The sequence below is a fragment of the Boleophthalmus pectinirostris genome, unplaced genomic scaffold (genome assembly GCF_026225935.1).
Source record: "Boleophthalmus pectinirostris isolate CB_2022bp ecotype Guang Dong unplaced genomic scaffold, ASM2622593v1 HiC_scaffold_1, whole genome shotgun sequence".
In the NCBI taxonomy this organism is placed as follows: domain Eukaryota; kingdom Metazoa; phylum Chordata; class Actinopteri; order Gobiiformes; family Gobiidae; genus Boleophthalmus; species Boleophthalmus pectinirostris.
Genome location: NW_026570970.1, coordinates 1,109,385 through 1,126,884, shown reverse-complemented (window position 1 = coordinate 1,126,884; position 17,500 = coordinate 1,109,385). Strand labels below are relative to the sequence as shown.

The 17,500-nt window shown below is 45.9% G+C and overlaps 2 protein-coding genes across 2 annotated transcripts in view; both read right to left on the bottom strand.

Annotated features, from left to right (window-relative positions):
- The window catches only part of LOC110165802 (NACHT, LRR and PYD domains-containing protein 3-like), a 155,503-nt gene that overhangs the window by 89,044 nt on the left and 48,959 nt on the right, over positions 1-17,500 (bottom strand).
- The window catches only part of LOC110170824 (actin-related protein 3), an 18,698-nt gene continuing 6,432 nt past the window's right edge, over positions 5,235-17,500 (bottom strand). The window contains exons 2-12 of the mRNA XM_055149015.1: positions 17,328-17,383; positions 15,555-15,679; positions 14,316-14,426; positions 13,510-13,605; positions 12,493-12,600; positions 9,988-10,131; positions 8,824-8,997; positions 8,572-8,664; positions 7,486-7,611; positions 7,098-7,181; positions 5,235-5,379 (exon numbers count right to left, since the gene is read on the bottom strand). Of these exons, the coding sequence (XP_055004990.1) occupies positions 5,284-5,379; positions 7,098-7,181; positions 7,486-7,611; positions 8,572-8,664; positions 8,824-8,997; positions 9,988-10,131; positions 12,493-12,600; positions 13,510-13,605; positions 14,316-14,426; positions 15,555-15,679; positions 17,328-17,383 (1,213 nt within the window). The 3' untranslated portion in view covers positions 5,235-5,283. The remainder of the gene's footprint in view (positions 5,380-7,097; positions 7,182-7,485; positions 7,612-8,571; positions 8,665-8,823; positions 8,998-9,987; positions 10,132-12,492; positions 12,601-13,509; positions 13,606-14,315; positions 14,427-15,554; positions 15,680-17,327; positions 17,384-17,500) is intronic.

Below are 17,500 nucleotides of genomic sequence, written 5' to 3'. Positions count from 1 at the left end.
CCTGTGACCTGTGACCTGAGCTGTGACCTGAGCTCTTCTCTCTGGACCTCGTCGTTTTGGTCTAAAACGTTTGTGTTAAACCTTTTGGTGTCAGAGTTTTTTTCTTAGAACGTTTGATTTTGACGTCTTAATTTTGTCTTAATTTGTGACTTTGTGTAAAATATAGAAATATTAACCCTGAGACCGACTGCATCACCACATGGTAAAAACTTCACTCAAAAGCCTCTTGTGTCCAATCGGACACTTGTCTTCCACCCCCTGGTGGACACTTTTATCACTACAACGATTAAAACACAGGACATGGGACAGTCCAGGATGGTGACAGACAGTTTCCAAATCACTGGATCAAGGTAAAGAAAATTATGATTTTTACAATTTTCCAGTGACATTCTCTCTTTTTGTAATATTTCAACATGAATATTTAATCTGTTGAAGCAAGTTATGATTACATATTTTTTTGCATTTTAGTATGTAGTAAAATTGTGTATAAAATTTGTGTTCAAATTAGAGCCCGACCGATATGGAATTTCCTGTGGCCGATATGAAACCGATATAATCACCGATATATTTAGTGATGTAAAAATTCACTGTAAATGTTGAATTGTTTAAAAAACTTTTGACTCGGCTCACTAAAAGCTGCTGGTTCTTTCGGCTCCAGAGAGGTTCTTCAGATTGTTTTGTTGCAAGCAGGAATAAACCAGGACTGAATCAGGACTGAACCAGGTCTAAACCAGGACTAAAACAGATCTAGACCATATGTAAAACAGGACTAAACCAAAACTGTCGTCGGGACTCGGTCTCTATCTCGTGCCCAAGATTAGTCGTGGTTTATTTATTTTATGCTAAACTACAGCCAAATATGCTAGTTTTTTTATCCTATGTACACGCAAATTTCTCAAAGTTTCGTTTTCAGCCGCTGCCAAACCACGAGTCTGCAGGCGGCGTGAAGAGAAAAAAAGTGAGAGAAAGAGAAAACACGGCTCCCAGTAAGGATCAGGCTCCCGTCGTTCGCTTCAAAGAGCCGGATCTAAGAGCCGTTTCGTTCGCGACCGACCCATCACTAGTAAAGAAACTAGCGCTATTAGCCTTTAACTGTAAATACGTGCGCGCCGCGGTAATTAATTATATGCGCAAATTTCATCGTTCACACGTCTGTTCACAGCTCATTTACATCAGTGCAGGTCCAGTAGCAAATATACGAACAATATAGTCACTTTACAACAGACCAAAAGAAAACAGTGTGTTTATGTGCGGGAGACACAACAGATAATCGCTAATAACAAATGACCAAAACTAGCTTCAAAGTCGACATATTTCCAACACTCAGCCTCACACAGGCTCCTCCCACATCACACAGGCTCCTCCCACATCACACAGGCTCCTCCCACATCACAAATCTGCACTAATAAATGTCCTTTTAATCCAGACTCAAACCCATTGTTCATAAAAAGAAAATAATGTCAGTGTTTGGATCTGAGTCTGCAGGTGTAAACAAACACACGTGAGTGACGCGACTCTGTGGTGTGTTCAGGGACAGTACGTGACTCTGTGGTGTGTTCAGGGACAGTACACACACACACACACACACACACACACACACACACACAAATGACTCCGTAGATAAATACTGATGTGGAGCCACATATGAGGACATTTATCTGTCTGTAAATTGGATTAAATGAACAGAATGTAGAGAGTCTAAGCTTTATAACGAGGTGTAACCTGCCCACGTGAAATATCGGCCCATATCAGCAAGTATATCGGCCGATAGCCGATATGTCTCCAGGTGCCCATATCGGCCGATAATATCGGCCGGGCTCTAGTTCAAATTTGATACTAAAAAAAAAAGTAAAAAGTGGAATTTGGTAGTAAATTCTTCAATTGTCCTTATCTTGCTTTTCTTGGTGCAATATTCATTATATTGATGATTGTGTATCTTAGAAATGTTTTTATCAATCAATTACACAAATTGCAGATTGAAATGTTATATTTACAACAAATAATTGCATTTGAAAATTGATAAATCTGTATTTCTTACTTTAGATGGCGAAACGGTACAGTGAGGATGTTCTGTGGGTCACTGATGGGAATTCAAGCGATACAGAAGAGTTGATGTTTGCAGATGATGAAGTGTTGGATAAAAATTGGACCCCTGATGCAGATTATGATGAAGAGAACAATAGAACTGGTGGCAGCAATGAGGACGATAAAACGTCTGGTGATGGGCTTGAAGAGGAAGATCTTACGATGTCACAGGCAACAAAACAGTGGTAGAAGCAAAGTGAAAAGAGAAATGAAGGGAAAGACACATACAGAGTCTGACTTTGATAACAGTGATGACCAGATTAGCACAGAAGAAGAAGGTCCAACAGTAACACAGGCCATAAAGAACAAATAAATCTGAAAAGAAAAAAGAGAAAATGAAGGAGTAGAAGTGGAGAAAGGCAGAATTTGACCCTCCAGATCAGGGGAGTTAAACTCTAATTCACAGAGGCCAAAATTAAAAACTTTGACTAAGTTCTGGGCCAAACTAAATATTTATTGGAAAATTTCAACAGCATCTGCATGTTTTCTCTTCTTTGGAGATCTGTAAAGATGAACCTTTTGTTATTAAACTAAATGTTTAATAATAGTTTTGCCTAAAATTGAATCCAGAACAAGTATAATGTAAAATAATAACATTTTACATAAATAATGTCTCTATAGTCTATTTGTAGCCAGCTACATATTTGATATGATCTCACAGGCCAAATGTAATTATATCGTGGGCCAAATTTGGCCCCTGGGCCTGAGTTTGACATGTCTGCTCTAGATGTTCCATTTGTTGAGAATACAGATGAAGGTATTGAAGAAAGGTGTGAGTTTAGCAGTAGAAGTTTAAAAAAATAAAAGGTCGATATTCTTGTTATATTATATATTCGATATTGTATAATTCAAGAAAAAGTGACTGGAAAAGGAATCAGAATGAAAAAATAAGAGGCCAATGTTCTTAAAGCCGTAGCTGCTGTTTTCATTCTGACCACTGTTCATAATAAAAGAGTAAAGAAGAAAAAGACCTGATGAAGGTGACGTTTTTTCTGTATTGCCAGATACATGTAATGCCCGATGTATCATTTACGATACAAATGGAAAAACCAATATGCAAATAATTTTTTGTATTTTTTTTTTATTTTGTGAAAAGGCCCCATAAAGGTTCCAGATTCAAAAAAATCTGAATTTTATGTCCATTATTTCTGGGGTCAGACATTACAGGGTTAAAGACGACCTGAAGTTTATGTGGGGATTAAATTTAATGAAACGTCACGTTTGAGGATAAAATGTAAAACTTCTTTACCCCAAAAAATCTGCGACGAAACTGAACCTTCAAGAGTAAAACCGACTGAAAATCAGCACGAATGTGAACAGAAACTGGTTTAGTCCTTCGTCCTTATTTAACAATAATTAAAATGTTGGAAAATATTTTTTTTATGTGTGGAAACATTTACACCTGTAAAACTTGAACTTTTATTCAGATTTCTCTCGGCGTCGTGTCGTTCTTTAATTTTCAACATATTTTTCAACTTTTCATCACAAATTTCTCTTTTAATTAAATCAGAAGTGTGACGTGTCCAACAGCAGAGGGAGCCACACGAGCCACACAGCACAGAAACGAGCCACACGAGCACACACAGAACACGAGCACACAACAGCCACACAGCACAGAAACACGAGCCACACGAGCACACACAGAACACAGAGCACACAGCACACACGAGCCACACGAGCACAGCACAGAACACGAGCCACACGAGCCACACAACAGAAACGAGCCACACGAGCACACACAACGAGCCACACGAGCCACACAGCACACAGCCACACAGCCCACACAACACGAGCCACACAGCACAGAAAACGAGCCACACAACAGAACACGAGCCACGCGACAGAAAACGAGCCACACGAAAGTGATGGAAAAACATTTATTCAGTCGCTCGTTTTGTGAATTCATCAGAATTTTGTGAGTTTTGTTTTAAGAAACAAAAAGAAACAAAAAGAAACAAAAAGACGACTTAAAAAAACATTATTATACATTTCCAGCCATTTGTCGTCTCCTGTTTCTGATCCGGGTCCCGAGTCCCCGACCTCCTGGGGCCCGGGAAACAAAGCAACACTGCGGAACTTTTCAGTCTGGGGTCCGTCACGCTGCTCGTTTCCACGGAGACGTCACTGCTCTGCCCGGAATGTTCCACAGTGTGACTTTAAACAGCTCCACTTTATATTCAGTCAATTACAGGAAGATTTAACAAACCAGGACTAAACCAGGACTAAACCAGGTCTAAACCAGGACTAAACCAAGTCTAAACCAGGACTAAACCAGGTCTAAACCAGGACTAAACCAGGTCTAAACCAGGACTAAACCAGGTCTAAACCAGGACTAAAACCAGGTCTAAACCAGGACTAAACCAGGACTAAACCAAGTCTAAACCAGGACTAAACCAGGTCTAAACCAGGACTAAACCAGGTCTAAACCAGGACTAAACCAGGTCTAAACCAGGACTAAACCAGGACTAAACCAGGACTAAACCAGGTCTAAACCAAGTCTAAACCAGGACTAAACCAGGACTAAACCAGGACTAAACCAGGTCTAAACCAGGTCTAAACCAAGTCTAAACCAGGACTAAACCAGGACTAAACCAGGACTAAACCAGGTCTAAACCAGGACTAAACCAGGTCTAAACCAGGTCTAAACCAGGTCTAAACCAGGACTAAACCAGGACTGAACCAGGACTAAACCAGGTCTAAACCAGGTCTAAACCAGGACTGAACCAGGACTAAACCAGGTCTAAACCAGGTCTAAACCAGGTCTAAACCAGGTCTAAACCAGGACTAAACCAGGACTAAACCAGGTCTAAAACCAGGTCTAAACCAGGACTAAACCAGGACTAAACCAGGTCTAAACCAGGTCTAAACCAGGTCTAAACCAGGACTAAACCAGGACTAAACCAGGACTAAACCAGGCCTAAACCTAAAAAATCCCTAAAAACACTGACATTGTGACTGTGAGCGGGGTCGCCTCTCCACAGATCTGACCTGTAACTTGGTTTGGTCTCCGTGGAGACAGAAAGGTTTAAAGTCACACTGCGGAAACTCCCCCGGAAACGTGATACAAAAACTGATCGGTACCAAGCCCCCGTCCCCCGTCCCCCCGTCCCCCCCGTCCCCCCCGTCCCCCCCGTCCCCCCCCCGTCCCCCCGTCCCCCCCGTCCCCCGGTGCTGCCCCTGGTGGCGTGGGGGGGGGAGTTAGGACATGACTCCGAAGACGGGGTTGTGGCGGCAGATGCTGGGCCCGATCTCCTCGTAGTCCTTCTTGGTGTGACAGACCTGGTAGAACTCGGGCTGGAGGACCAAAGACCAGAGTTAAAAAAAACGTAAAAACATAAAAGTGACTCGTGTGAACTTCAAGTCGTCTTCTAATACCACGTTTACATGAAAGATTTAACTCTGAATTAAAATAATTTAATTCTGAATATGTATGAATTCTACAAAATAGTTGGTTCCCTCTGGTAATGAAAGAAAAATCCACACTGGTCACTGAAAAAACCTGAAACTAAGAAAAGCAATAATACATAAAAATTTACCGAAAAATAACCAATGAAAATCAGACTCTGTTTTTGATTTGTTGTTTAACAGAATTATTAAAAAAAATAAAATAAAACTAATGAAAGTGTGGTGGACAAACATGATGTTCGTCTAGAAGAGATTGTAAACAGTTGGACAACAGGGACATGTTGAAGTTCAGTGTGTCTCTGATCTTCATCACAGGTTCTTCACACTCGTCAGTCTCAGTCAGTGTGTCTGTTTAAAGGGCCACATGTGTCATTGTGTTTGGAGACATGATGGACACAACACTGAACATGGACCAGAGGAAGAGAAGAAGACAACTGTGTCAGGAAGCCGACCTCCCTGGACGCGACCGCAAGAGGAAAACTGACGACAAACTGAAGAGACGATCATACGAACGGAACCAAAGACCCAGAACAACCTCCAAACAAATGAAACGTGAAGTTGAAGAGTGAGGAACATCAGTGTCAGATCACACCGTCCATCAGTGTTTGAGCCAAAGTGGACTTCAAAACTGGAGCTCTGTGGCAAGACACATCAGCTCTATGTTCACAGACGCAAACATGAAGCAGACCAAGAAAAGAACACTGTCCCCACTGTGAAGCACGGAGGAGGTTTGGTTTGGTTCTGGGGCTGAGCATCAGGCTCAGGGCGTCTTGAATCTGTGTAAAATACAACGAAATCTCAAAACTATCGAGGTATTTTGGAACAAAATGTGTCGCCTCATGTCAGAAAGTTTGATCTCAGTCGTAGGTCATGAGTCTTCAACAGGAAAATGACCCAAAACACACAAAAAAACACACAAGAACGACTAAGAACAAAACACTGGACTGTTCTGGAGCGTTCTTCTGTTCTTCTGTTCTGGAGTGTTCTTCTGTTCTGGAGCGTTCTTCTGTTCTGGACTGTTCTTCTGTTCTTCTGTTCTGGAACGTTCTTCTGTTCTGGAGCGTTCTTCTGTTCTTCTGTTCTGGAGTGTTCTTCTGTTCTTAGTGTTCATCTGTTCTTCTGTTCTGGAACGTTCTTCTGTTCTGGAACGTTCTTCTGTTCTGGAACGTTCTTCTGTTCTGGACTGTTCTTCTGTTCTTCTGTTCTGGAGCTGAAACGTGCGTCTGGAGAAGGAACCTTCAGACCTGAGACTAGAACAGTTTGTTCACGTGGTGTGGGTCAAAATCCCAGTTGTCCAGAGCAGAAGTTTCACTGACAGTTACAGAAATCGTTTGTTTTTGCAGAGTTTGTCTCAAACGTTTGTGCAACAAAATATTAATTTAAGGAACCATCATTTTTGTCCAGGTCAGTTTCATTATTTTGTTTTTTCTAATAATTCTGTTTCATTTTTGTAGGACCATTTTCAGTAAATTTATATTTATTTTTGCTTTTCTCAGTTTCAAGTTATTTCAGTGACGATTGTTGATTTTTTTTTCATTACCAGAGGAAACCGACTATTTTGTCCACGTCTGTAATTTTAAATGAAAATAAATAAAAGCTGCACTCACAGTCGACGCCAACATGGAGCCTCCGAACCACACGGCGTATCTCTGCATGTGGTGGGTGATCACCTGCACGTCGATGGGTTTGGGCTGTGGACACAAGAAGATCCAGGACATGAAGTTAAACAAAGACTAAACTAGAGTGTCCACATGTCCACGTGTCTCCGGGACAGTCCCAGTCCTGACCCTGTGTCCCCAGTCCCACAGATTTATACAAATGTTTAAGCAAATTCCAGTTAGATGAGCACCTTTTCTGCCTACATGAGGCGCCGGGTTTGTACCAACACCAACAGGACGACTGGAATAAATAAAATTATAATCTGAGGCACTTCTGTCACTGCATTGTTTTGCTTTATGGTCATGTGTAATTTGTTAAACTGTAAATGTGTCTCACCTTGAGCTTTCCTCCGCTCAGCTCTTCACTGATCTTGAGGCGAGCGTCCACCGTCCTCTTCAGGTCCCTCTGCAGACGCCGCCCGAAGTCTCTGAACATGGTGGAGCCTCCAGACAGGACCACGTTCTGCTCAAGGGACACAACATCAACCAAACAACCAAAAAAAAACGATCAACCCACCAGCCCACCAACCAAACAACCCACCAAACTACCAATCAACCAACAACAAACACAACAAAACAACAAACAAACAAACACACAAACCAACAACCAAAAAACCAATCACCAACAACAAACACAACAACAATCAACACAACAAACAACCACAACCCACCAAAACCCAACACTACCAATAACCAACAACAAACAACAAACAAACACACAAACCAACCACAACAAACTACCAATCAACCCAACAACCAAACAAACAAACAAACAAACAAACACACAAACCCACCAACAACCCAACAAACTACCAATCAACCAACAACCAAACAAACAAACAAACACACAAACCAACAACCCAACAAACTACCAATCAACCAACAACCAAACAAACACAAACAACCAACAAACAACAAACTACCAATCAACCAACAACCAACAAACAAACAAACAAACACACAAACCCACCAACAACCCAACAAACTACCAATCAACCAACAACCAAACAAACAACCAAACAACAAATCAACCCACCCGCCCACTAACCAACCCACCAACCAAACAACCCAACAAACTACCAATCAACCAAACCATCAATCAACCCAACCAGCCCTCCAAACAAACAAACACACAAACCAACAACCCAACAAACTACCAATCAACCAACAACCAAACAAACAAACAACGAATCAACCCACCCGCCCACTAACCAAACAAACAAACACACAAACCCACCAAACAACCCAACAAACTACCAATCAACCAACAACCAAACAAAAAACAAACAACAAACAACCACAAAAAAAACGATCAACCCACCAGCCCACTAACCAAACAAACATCAACCAACCAGCCCAGTTCTTCTGCTTTGACACCAGTTTCTTGTTTTTTTTTTTTTGTTAATTATTTCAAAGTCCTGACCTTATAGAGCGGGCGCCGGACGTCGATGGGGCAGTTCTGAATGACCTCGTCCACCACCTCGGAGATGGGCTGGGTGAAGTCCGGGTTGGCAAACTGGCACAGGACAGAGGCGGGTTTAGACCGAGACCTGTGCCCACACCGGCTCAGATAAAACAGTAAGATTATATTTTCATACGGCTCCTTCTGGATTCAAACAGATCGCAGAAGTGACCTCTATCTGACCCCCGACCCCCGACCCCTGACCCCCGGTACCTCCGGGTGGAAGAAGATCTCGGGTCCCAGGAAGCGCTCGTAGCCCACGTCGATGGTGAACTCCTTCTTGGTGATGGCGTTGATGCCCGTGTACTGTTTGATCCACTTGGAGCCGTCCGTGTCGTACTTGTTGAACTCTTTGACCAGGTCCGGGCACACGTAACTGAAGCGCTCCTATGGGGCATTAAAGAGGGGCATTACATCTCTACAGGGCATTAAAGTGGGGCATTGCACCTCTACGGGGTATAAAAGAGGGAGCATTACATCTGTACGGGGCATTAAAGAGATGCATTACACTTCTACGGGGTATAAAAGAGGGGGCATTTACTTCTAAAGGGCATTAAAGAGGGGCGTTACATATCTACGGGGCATTAAAGAGGGGCATTACACCTCTATGGGGTATAAAAGAGGGGGCATTTACTTCTACAGGGCATTAAAGAGAAGCATTACATCTCTATGAGGCATTAAAGTGGGGCGTTATATCTTTATGGGACATTAAAGAGGGGCATTACATCTCTACAGGGCATTAAAGAGGGGCATTACATCTCTACGGGGTATAAAAGAGGGGACATTTACTTCTATGGGGCATTAAATAGGGGGCATTACATCTCTACGGGGCATTAAAGAGGGGCATTACATCTCTACGGGGTATAAAAGAGGGGACATTTACTTCTATGGGGCATTAAATAGGGGGCATTACATCTCTACGGGGCATTAAAGAGATGCATTACACTTCTACGGGGTATAAAAGAGGGGGCATTTACTTCTACAGGGCATTAAAGAGGGGCGTTACATCTCTACGAGGTATAAAAGTGGGGCGTTATATCTTTATGGGACATTAAAGTGGGGCGTTACATCTCTACGGGGCATTAAAAAGGGGCATTACATCTTTATGGGGCATTAAAGTGGGGCAGCAGTTACAGAGAAAACAAAGACAGTTTTCAATAGTCTGTAGGCGGGTCCCGGCTGGTGCCCCCCCGGTCCTTGTCGGTCGGTGCCCCCTGTCGGTGTCAGTGCCCCTGTCGGTGTCGGTGCCCCTGTCGGTCGGTGCCCCTGTCGGTCGGTGCCCCTGTCGGTCGTGCCCCTGTCGGTCGTGCCCCTGTCGGTCGTGCCCCCGTCGGTCGTGCCCCCGTCGGTCGGTCGTCGTGCCCCTGTCGCTCTCACCTTCACGGCCTTGGCCGTCTCCAGGCTCTGCTCGGGGGGGATGCCCACCTCTCGGTCTCGGAGCAGCTGCTGAGTGAAGTAAGTGATGTCCCTGCCCGCGATCGGGATGTGTTTTATACAACTGCCAATCACGTACCCCTCCGCCTGACGGAGGGAGGGAGGAGGGAGGGAGGAGAGAGGAGAGAGAGGAGGGAGGAGGGGAGAGAGAGGAGAGAGGAGAGAGGGAGAGAGGGAGGAGAGGGAGGGAGAGAGGGAGAGAGGGAGGGAGGAAGGGAGAGAGAGAGGAGGAGGGAGGGGAGGAGGGAGGGAGGGAGGAGGGAGAGAGGAGGAGGGAGAGAGGGAGAGGAGGGAGGAGAGGGAGGGAGGGGAGGGAGGAGGAGAGAGAGGAGGAGGGAGAGAGAGAGAGAGAGAGAGGGAGGGAGGGAGAGAGGGAGGGAGAGAGGGAGGGAGGAGGGAGGAGAGGGAGAGGAGGGAGGGAGGAGGGAGGGAGAGAGGGAGGGAGAGAGAGGGAGAGAGAGGAGGGAGAGAGGAGGGAGGGAGAGAGAGAGGAGAGAGAGGGAGGGAGGAGGAGGAGGGAGAGAGGGAGGGGGAGAGAGGAGGGAGGAGGAGGGAGAGAGGGAGGAGGGAGGGGGAGGGAGGGAGGGAGGAGGGAGAGGGAGAGGGAGGGAGAGAGGGAGGAGGGAGGGAGGAGGGAGGGAGAGGAGAGGGAGAGAGGGAGAGAGGGAGGGAGGGAGGAGGGAGGAGGGAGGGAGGAGAGGGAGGGAGGAGGGGAGAGGGAGGGAGGGAGAGAGGGAGGAGGGAGAGAGGGAGAGAGGAGGAGAGGGAGGGAGGGAGGGAGGAGGGAGAGGGAGGGAGGAGGGAGGAGAGAGGAGAGAGAGGAGGAGGGAGGGAGGGAGGGAGGAGAGGGAGAGGAGAGAGGGAGGGAGAGGAGGAGAGGGAGGGAGAGGAGGGAGAGAGGGAGAGAGAGAGGGGAGGAGGAGGAGGGAGAGGAGGGAGAGAGAGGAGGGAGGAGGGAGAGGGGGAGGAGGGAGGAGAGAGGGAGGAGGGAGGGAGAGGAGGAGAGAGGGAGAGGGGAGGGAGGAGAGAGGGAGGGAGAGAGGGAAGGGAGGGAGGGAGGGAGGGAGGAGGAGGAGGGAGGAGGAGAGGAGAGGAGGGAGAGGAGGAGGAGGAGGGAGGGAGGAGGAGAGAGAGAGGAGGGAGGAGAGGAGGAGGAGGGAGGAGAGAGAGGGAGGGAGAGAGAGAGGAGGGAGGAGGGAGGGAGGGAGAGAGGGAGGAGGGAGGGAGGAGGAGAGGGAGAGAGGAGAGAGGAGGGAGGAGGGAGGAGAGAGAGGAGGGAGGGAGGAGGGAGAGAGAGAGAGGAGAGGAGGGAGGAGAGAGAGGGGAGAGGAGGAGGAGGAGGGAGAGAGGAGGAGGAGGGAGAGGAGAGGAGGAGGGAGGAGAGAGAGGAGGGAGAGAGGGAGAGAGGGAGAGGGAGGAGGGAGGGAGGGGAGAGAGGGAGGGAGGGAGGGAGAGGAGAGAGAGGAGGAGAGAGGGAGAGGAGAGAGGGAGGGAGAGAGAGAGAGAGAGGGAGGGAGAGGAGGGAGAGAGGGGGAGGAGGGAGAGAGAGAGGAGGAGAGAGGAGGGAGGAGAGACAGAGAGAGAGAGAGGGAGAGAGGGAGGAGGGAGGAGGGAGAGGAGGAGGGGAGGAGAGGAGGGAGAGAGAGAGGGAGAGAGGAGAGAGGGAGGGAGGGAGGGAGGGAGAGGAGGAGGGAGAGGAGAGAGGGAGGGGGAGAAAAGAAAGAGAAAAAGCAAGGGAGAGGAGGAGGGAGGGAGGAGGAAAGAAGACAAGGACAGAGAAAAGGGAGAGAGGAGAAGAAGACAAGAGCAGAAGGAGAAAGGAGGAAAGAAGAAAAGATAAGGGCAGAGAGAAAAGAAGGAAGGAAGAGAGGAGGGAGGAGAGAAAGAAAAAGAAAGAAAAAGAGAGAGAGAAGAGATCAGATTTCACCAGCGTTAAACCTGCAGTCTGGATGTCGCTTTATCGTCTGAAAAATACGGTAATTCATTTTTAAATCATGAGAACAGTAAATGAACATGTGGATTTTTCATGAAAAACACGACTGGAAAAAAAAAAAAAAAAGCTTTGAATGAATTTTGAATCAATAAAAAAAATCGCGTCACGAAACAGAAATAAAATATTACAACACGACTGAATCTGTTTTCGTTGAATCTTTTAGTTTTTTTGCCCGGTGCAGCTGAACGTTTGTCCCGTGATCAGAGCAGTGACGGGTGAGAGGAAGTGGGCCCAGCGGGGGGAGGACAGAACCTGCTGATGCGTGTGCGGGGTCATTTCCTGCAGCAGAGGAACCCACTGACTCAGCCGCAGCCTTTCACTCTGACAAGTTACTTCTAAATAATACGACTCAAGTAAAAGTACAAAGTAGTGGAGCTACAGCTGGAGATTTGGAAAGTGTTTGTGGGAGAAGATTCCTCCTCAGGTTAGAGGAACATCAGAGGTGAGACACTGACCACAGGGATGACGTGAGTGACTCCGTCTCCGCTGTCGATCACCGTCCCCGTCAGAGTCCTCTCCCCGACCTGCCGAGACGTCCAGGAGGCGGCCAGCGCCAACACGGCCTGGACGCACCAGAACACAGAGGAGAGACGGTTGGAGGTGAGATGTTTGGAGTGAGATGTTTGGAGGTGAGATGTTTGGAGGTGAGATGTTTGGAGGTGAGATGTTTGGAGGTGAGATGTTTGGAGGTGAACAGTTGGAGGTGAGATGTTTGGAGGAGAGATGTTTGGAGGTGAGATGTTTGGAGGTGAGATGTTTGGAGGTGAAACAGTTGGAGGTGAGATGTTTGGAGGTGAGATGTTTGGAGGTGAGATGTTTGGAGGTGAGATGTTTGGAGGTGAGATGTTTGGAGGTGAGATGTTGGGAGGTGAGATGTTTGGAGGTGAGATGTTTGGAGGTGAGATGTTTGGAGGTGAGATGTTTGGAGGTGAGATGTTGGGAGGTGAGATGTTTGGAGGTGAGACAGTTGGAGGTGAGATGTTTGGAGGTGAGATGTTTGGAGGTGAGATGTTTGAGGTGAGATGTTTGGAGGTGAGATGTTTGGAGGTGAGATGTTTGGAGGTGAGATGTTGGGAGGTGGGACAGTTGGAGAAGAAACAGTTGGAGATGAGATGTTTGGAGGTGAGATGTTTGGAGGTGAGATGTTGGAGGTGAGATGTTTGGTGGTGAGATGTTTGGTAGGTGAGATGTTTGGTGAGATGTTGAGGTGAGGTTGGAGATGTTTGGTGGTGAGATGTTTGGAGGTGAGATGTTTGGTGGTGAGATGTTTGGAGGTGAAACAGTTGGAGGTGAGATGTTTGGTGGTGAGATGTTTGGTGGAGGTGAGATGTTTGGAGGTGAGATGTTTGGAGGTGAAACAGTTTGGAGGTGAGATGTTTGGTGAGATGTTTGGAGGTGAGATGTTTGGAGGTGAGATGTTTGGAGGTGAGATGTTTGGAGGTGAGATGTTTGGAGGAGAGACACAGTTGTACCTGCACGGCGATGTAGAGTCCGGGCACGTTGAAGGACTCAAACATGATCTCAGCCGTGTATTCTCTGTTCTCCGGAGTGTTCAGAGGAGGCTCCGTCTGAAACATCAACATCACGTCACAAACACAGAGACTGAGCCATGTTCTCCTGACCTCACTGGTCTTCAACACGACACGAGTGAGACGGAAACCAACAAATCATGAACCTGATCAGTTTTAATATTGACGAGATCCAAGAAGAAGAAACACAAACACAACTTCTTCTCCCAATTGATATTTTTTTATATAAACATGTGATGTTTAGAAAATATTATAGAATTATCAGAGAATTTCTGTTTGTGTGTTTGTGTGTGTTTGTTGTGTGTGTTTGTGTGTTTGTTGTGTGTTTGTGTGTGTTTGTTTGTGTGTTGTGTGTGTGTTGTGTGTTTTTGTTGTGTGTTTGTGTGTGTTGTGTGTGTGTGTGTGTTTGTGTGTTTGTGTGTGTGTGTTTGTGTGTGTTTGTGTGTGTGTTGTGTGTGTTGTGTGTGTGTTGTTTGTGTGTTTGTTGTGTGTGTTTGTTGTGTGTTTGTGTGTGTGTGTTTGTGTGTTTGTTGTGTGTGTTGTGTGTGTGTTTGTGTGTGTTGTTGTGTGTTTGTGTGTGTTTGTGTGTGTTTGTTGTGTGTTTGTGTGTGTTTTGTGTGTGTTTGTTGTGTGTGTGTTTGTGTGTTTGTTGTGTGTTTGTTGTGTTGTGTGTTTGTGTGTGTTTGTGTGTGTTTGTGTGTGTTTGTGTGTGTTTGTGTGTGTTTGTGTGTTTGTGTGTCTGTTTTCACCAGGAGGAAGTAGTGGTCTTCAGGTTCGGCTCTCAGATATTTGAAGATAATTTGCTCCATGAAACGTTCCATCAGGTCCCAGTCCTCCACGATCCCATGACGGATGGGCCACTGGAACACACGGGTCAAACGCACACGGGTCAAACGCACACGGGTCAAACGCACACGGGTCAAACGCACACACGGGTCAAACACACACACGGGTCAAACGCACACGGGTCAAACGCACACGGGTCAAACGCACACGGGTCAAACGCACACGGGTCAAACACACACACGGGTCAAACACACACGGGTCAAAGCACACGGGTCAACACACACGGGTCAAACGCACACACGGGTCAAACACACACACGGGTCAAAAGCACACACACGGGTCAAAAGCACACGGGTCAAACACACACACGGGTCAAACACACACACACGGGTCAAACGCACACGGGTCAAACGCACACGGGTCAAACGCACACGGGTCAAAAGCACACGGGTCAACACGGGTCAAAACACACGGGTCAAACGCACACACGGGTCAAACGCACACGGGTCAAACGCACACGGGTCAAACGCACACGGGTCAAACGCACACATGGGTCAAACGCACACATGGGTCAAACGCACACATGGGTCAAACGCACACGGGTCAAACGCACATGGGTCAAACGTACACGGGTCAACGGGTCAAACGGTCAAACGCACACGGGTCAAACACACACGGGTTAAACGCACACAGGTCAAACGCACACGGGTCAAACGCACACACGGGTCAAACGCACACACGGGTCAAACACACACACGGGTAAAACGCACACGGGTCAAACGCACACGGGTCAAACGCACACGGGTCAAACGCACACAGGTCAAACGCACACATGGGTCAAACGCACACGGGTCAAACGCACACACGGGTCAAACGCACACACGGGTCAAACACACACGGGTCAAACGCAAACGGGTTAAACGCACATGGGTCAAACACACACATGGGTCAAACACACACATGGGTCAAACACACACGGGTCAAACACACACGGGTCAAACGCTCACGGGTCATACGCACACACGGGTTTAGTTGTTTTTTTGTTTTATTATTTGGGGTTTTATTATGAAAAACAGACTTTTGAGGACCGGACTGAGTTTTATAATATTTGATCGTTTCGTGTTCGACTAAAAATACCGAGACCGAACCGCCCAAACCCACAAAAACCAGCAGGCTAACCACTCTGCCGCTGCGCCCGGTACCTTGGTGGCGTACGTGGGTTTGTCCACCGCCTCGTCCCCGATGTAAAAGTCCAGATCGTCCACTCCCTTCATGATCCTCCTCTGGGCCTGGTCTCCCACTTTGGCCGACTCTTTGATGGCGATACCTGAAAACACAAAACGCACAAAAAGATCGAATCTGTGAACAGATCTGAGACTCGACTCCAGGAGAGTCAAACTCAAACTCACAGAGGCCAACATTAAAAACTGGGACGAAGTCGTGGGTCAAACTAAATATTTATTGAAAAATTTCAACATCATCTGCGTGTTTTCTCTTCGTTGGAGATGTGTCATGTTAAACTTTTTTTTTAGTGACGGACAAATGAGTCGGAGCTCGTCTCACGTGACCAAAGTGTGGAAGTGTGGGTCCCTCCCCCTGCTGCTTCTCTCTGCGCGTCGATCGCTTCAGAGCATCGAAGCGTTTCATTGGCTCGGTGAATGTTCCGCTCTGTGATTGGTTCAGAGTTTCAGAGTTCAGTGCACTTCTGTGGTTTGACGAGCGCTAAACTGTTACAGTATAAAAGACGCACCAATATTTATTAAAACTGTTGAGAGGAGGATTGTGTGACGTTAGTGGTGATTTTGGCGACTTTTGGCTTTTGTTTCATTTTCAACGACAAGTGGAAAAAATTGATTCATGGTTTGGGATCATTTTGATCTAATTCCACCAAACAAGGTCACACCTCTTTTCTTATTTACAGCTGTTATTTATGTTGCTCTTTACATATTATTTTAAATCATCATTATTATTGTTGTTGTTGTTCGGTGTCGCTCTGCACACAACTATTGTCTTATTGTTAAATTTGTCCACTAGAGGTCAGTGTTTCTCCAAACCTCAGACACGTCCAACCATTTGAGACGATATTGTGACTGAGGCGTCGATGCTTCACGAGGCTCCGTTCGACCAGCACTACTTTTTTTTAAATCATAGTTTTGGTTAAACATTAAATCCAGAACAGAATATAAAATAATAACATTCTAAATAAATCATGTGTCTACAGTCGATCTGTGTGCGGCTGCAGCTCTGACACATGTTTGATATGATCTCATGGGACAAATTTAATTATATCACGGACCAAATTTGGCCCCCGGGCCTGAGTTTGACATGTCTGATCTACAACATCCACATGAAAACTCAGAACAGTGTGAGATTTGTGTCAGAAATATTCATTCTCTCAAATATTCAGGTTCAGTTTGTAAAGATCTGCTCGGAGTAAATAGATCTTGGACGTCAAAAACTGAAAAAAAAAAATTATAATTGAGCAACAACCAAATGTGAGATTTTGGGGCCCACAAAGATTTAAAATCTATGACCAAGAATCTACAATAAAACAAATGTTCATCTTCCTCGCTCTATTTTGATGAAGTTCTGGTCTCAAACATTTTATAAATTAAGGCTTCAGAAAAAGTGAACATGGCCCCAAAACTTCAACGGGTCAAAACTCAGGAACGACTGAAGGGACTGAGAGAAAACTTTAGATTCTTTCATTTGGTCATTTTGGACATTTTTAAGATTATTTTTCAGTGAAATCTGAGACGACTCAAAGTGGAGGGCGGCTGATTTCATACAGACTGAACCTCATCATAATTTGTCAGATGAATTTTCCAAAGTGGTTTAAATGTGACGAGAAAAAGAGTAAAAATAAAAGTGGTTCATTGAGCGTTTTGTTTTAAATTCGACGAAAAAAAATTGTAAAAATAAAAGTGTTTTTGTGGGTGTTTTGGTTTAAATTCGGCGGCGGCGGTGGGACTTACATGACGGGACGATGAACTGAGGCTCTGTGTTCCCGGCGTATCCCAGTTTGGTGTAACTAAAAGAAAAACAAAAAAACACAGATTATCTTTGAGACTTTTCCTCTGTGTGAGTCTGAACTCGAGTCAGTGTGTGTTTGTTGTGTGTTTGTTTGTTGTGTGTTTGTTGTGTGTTT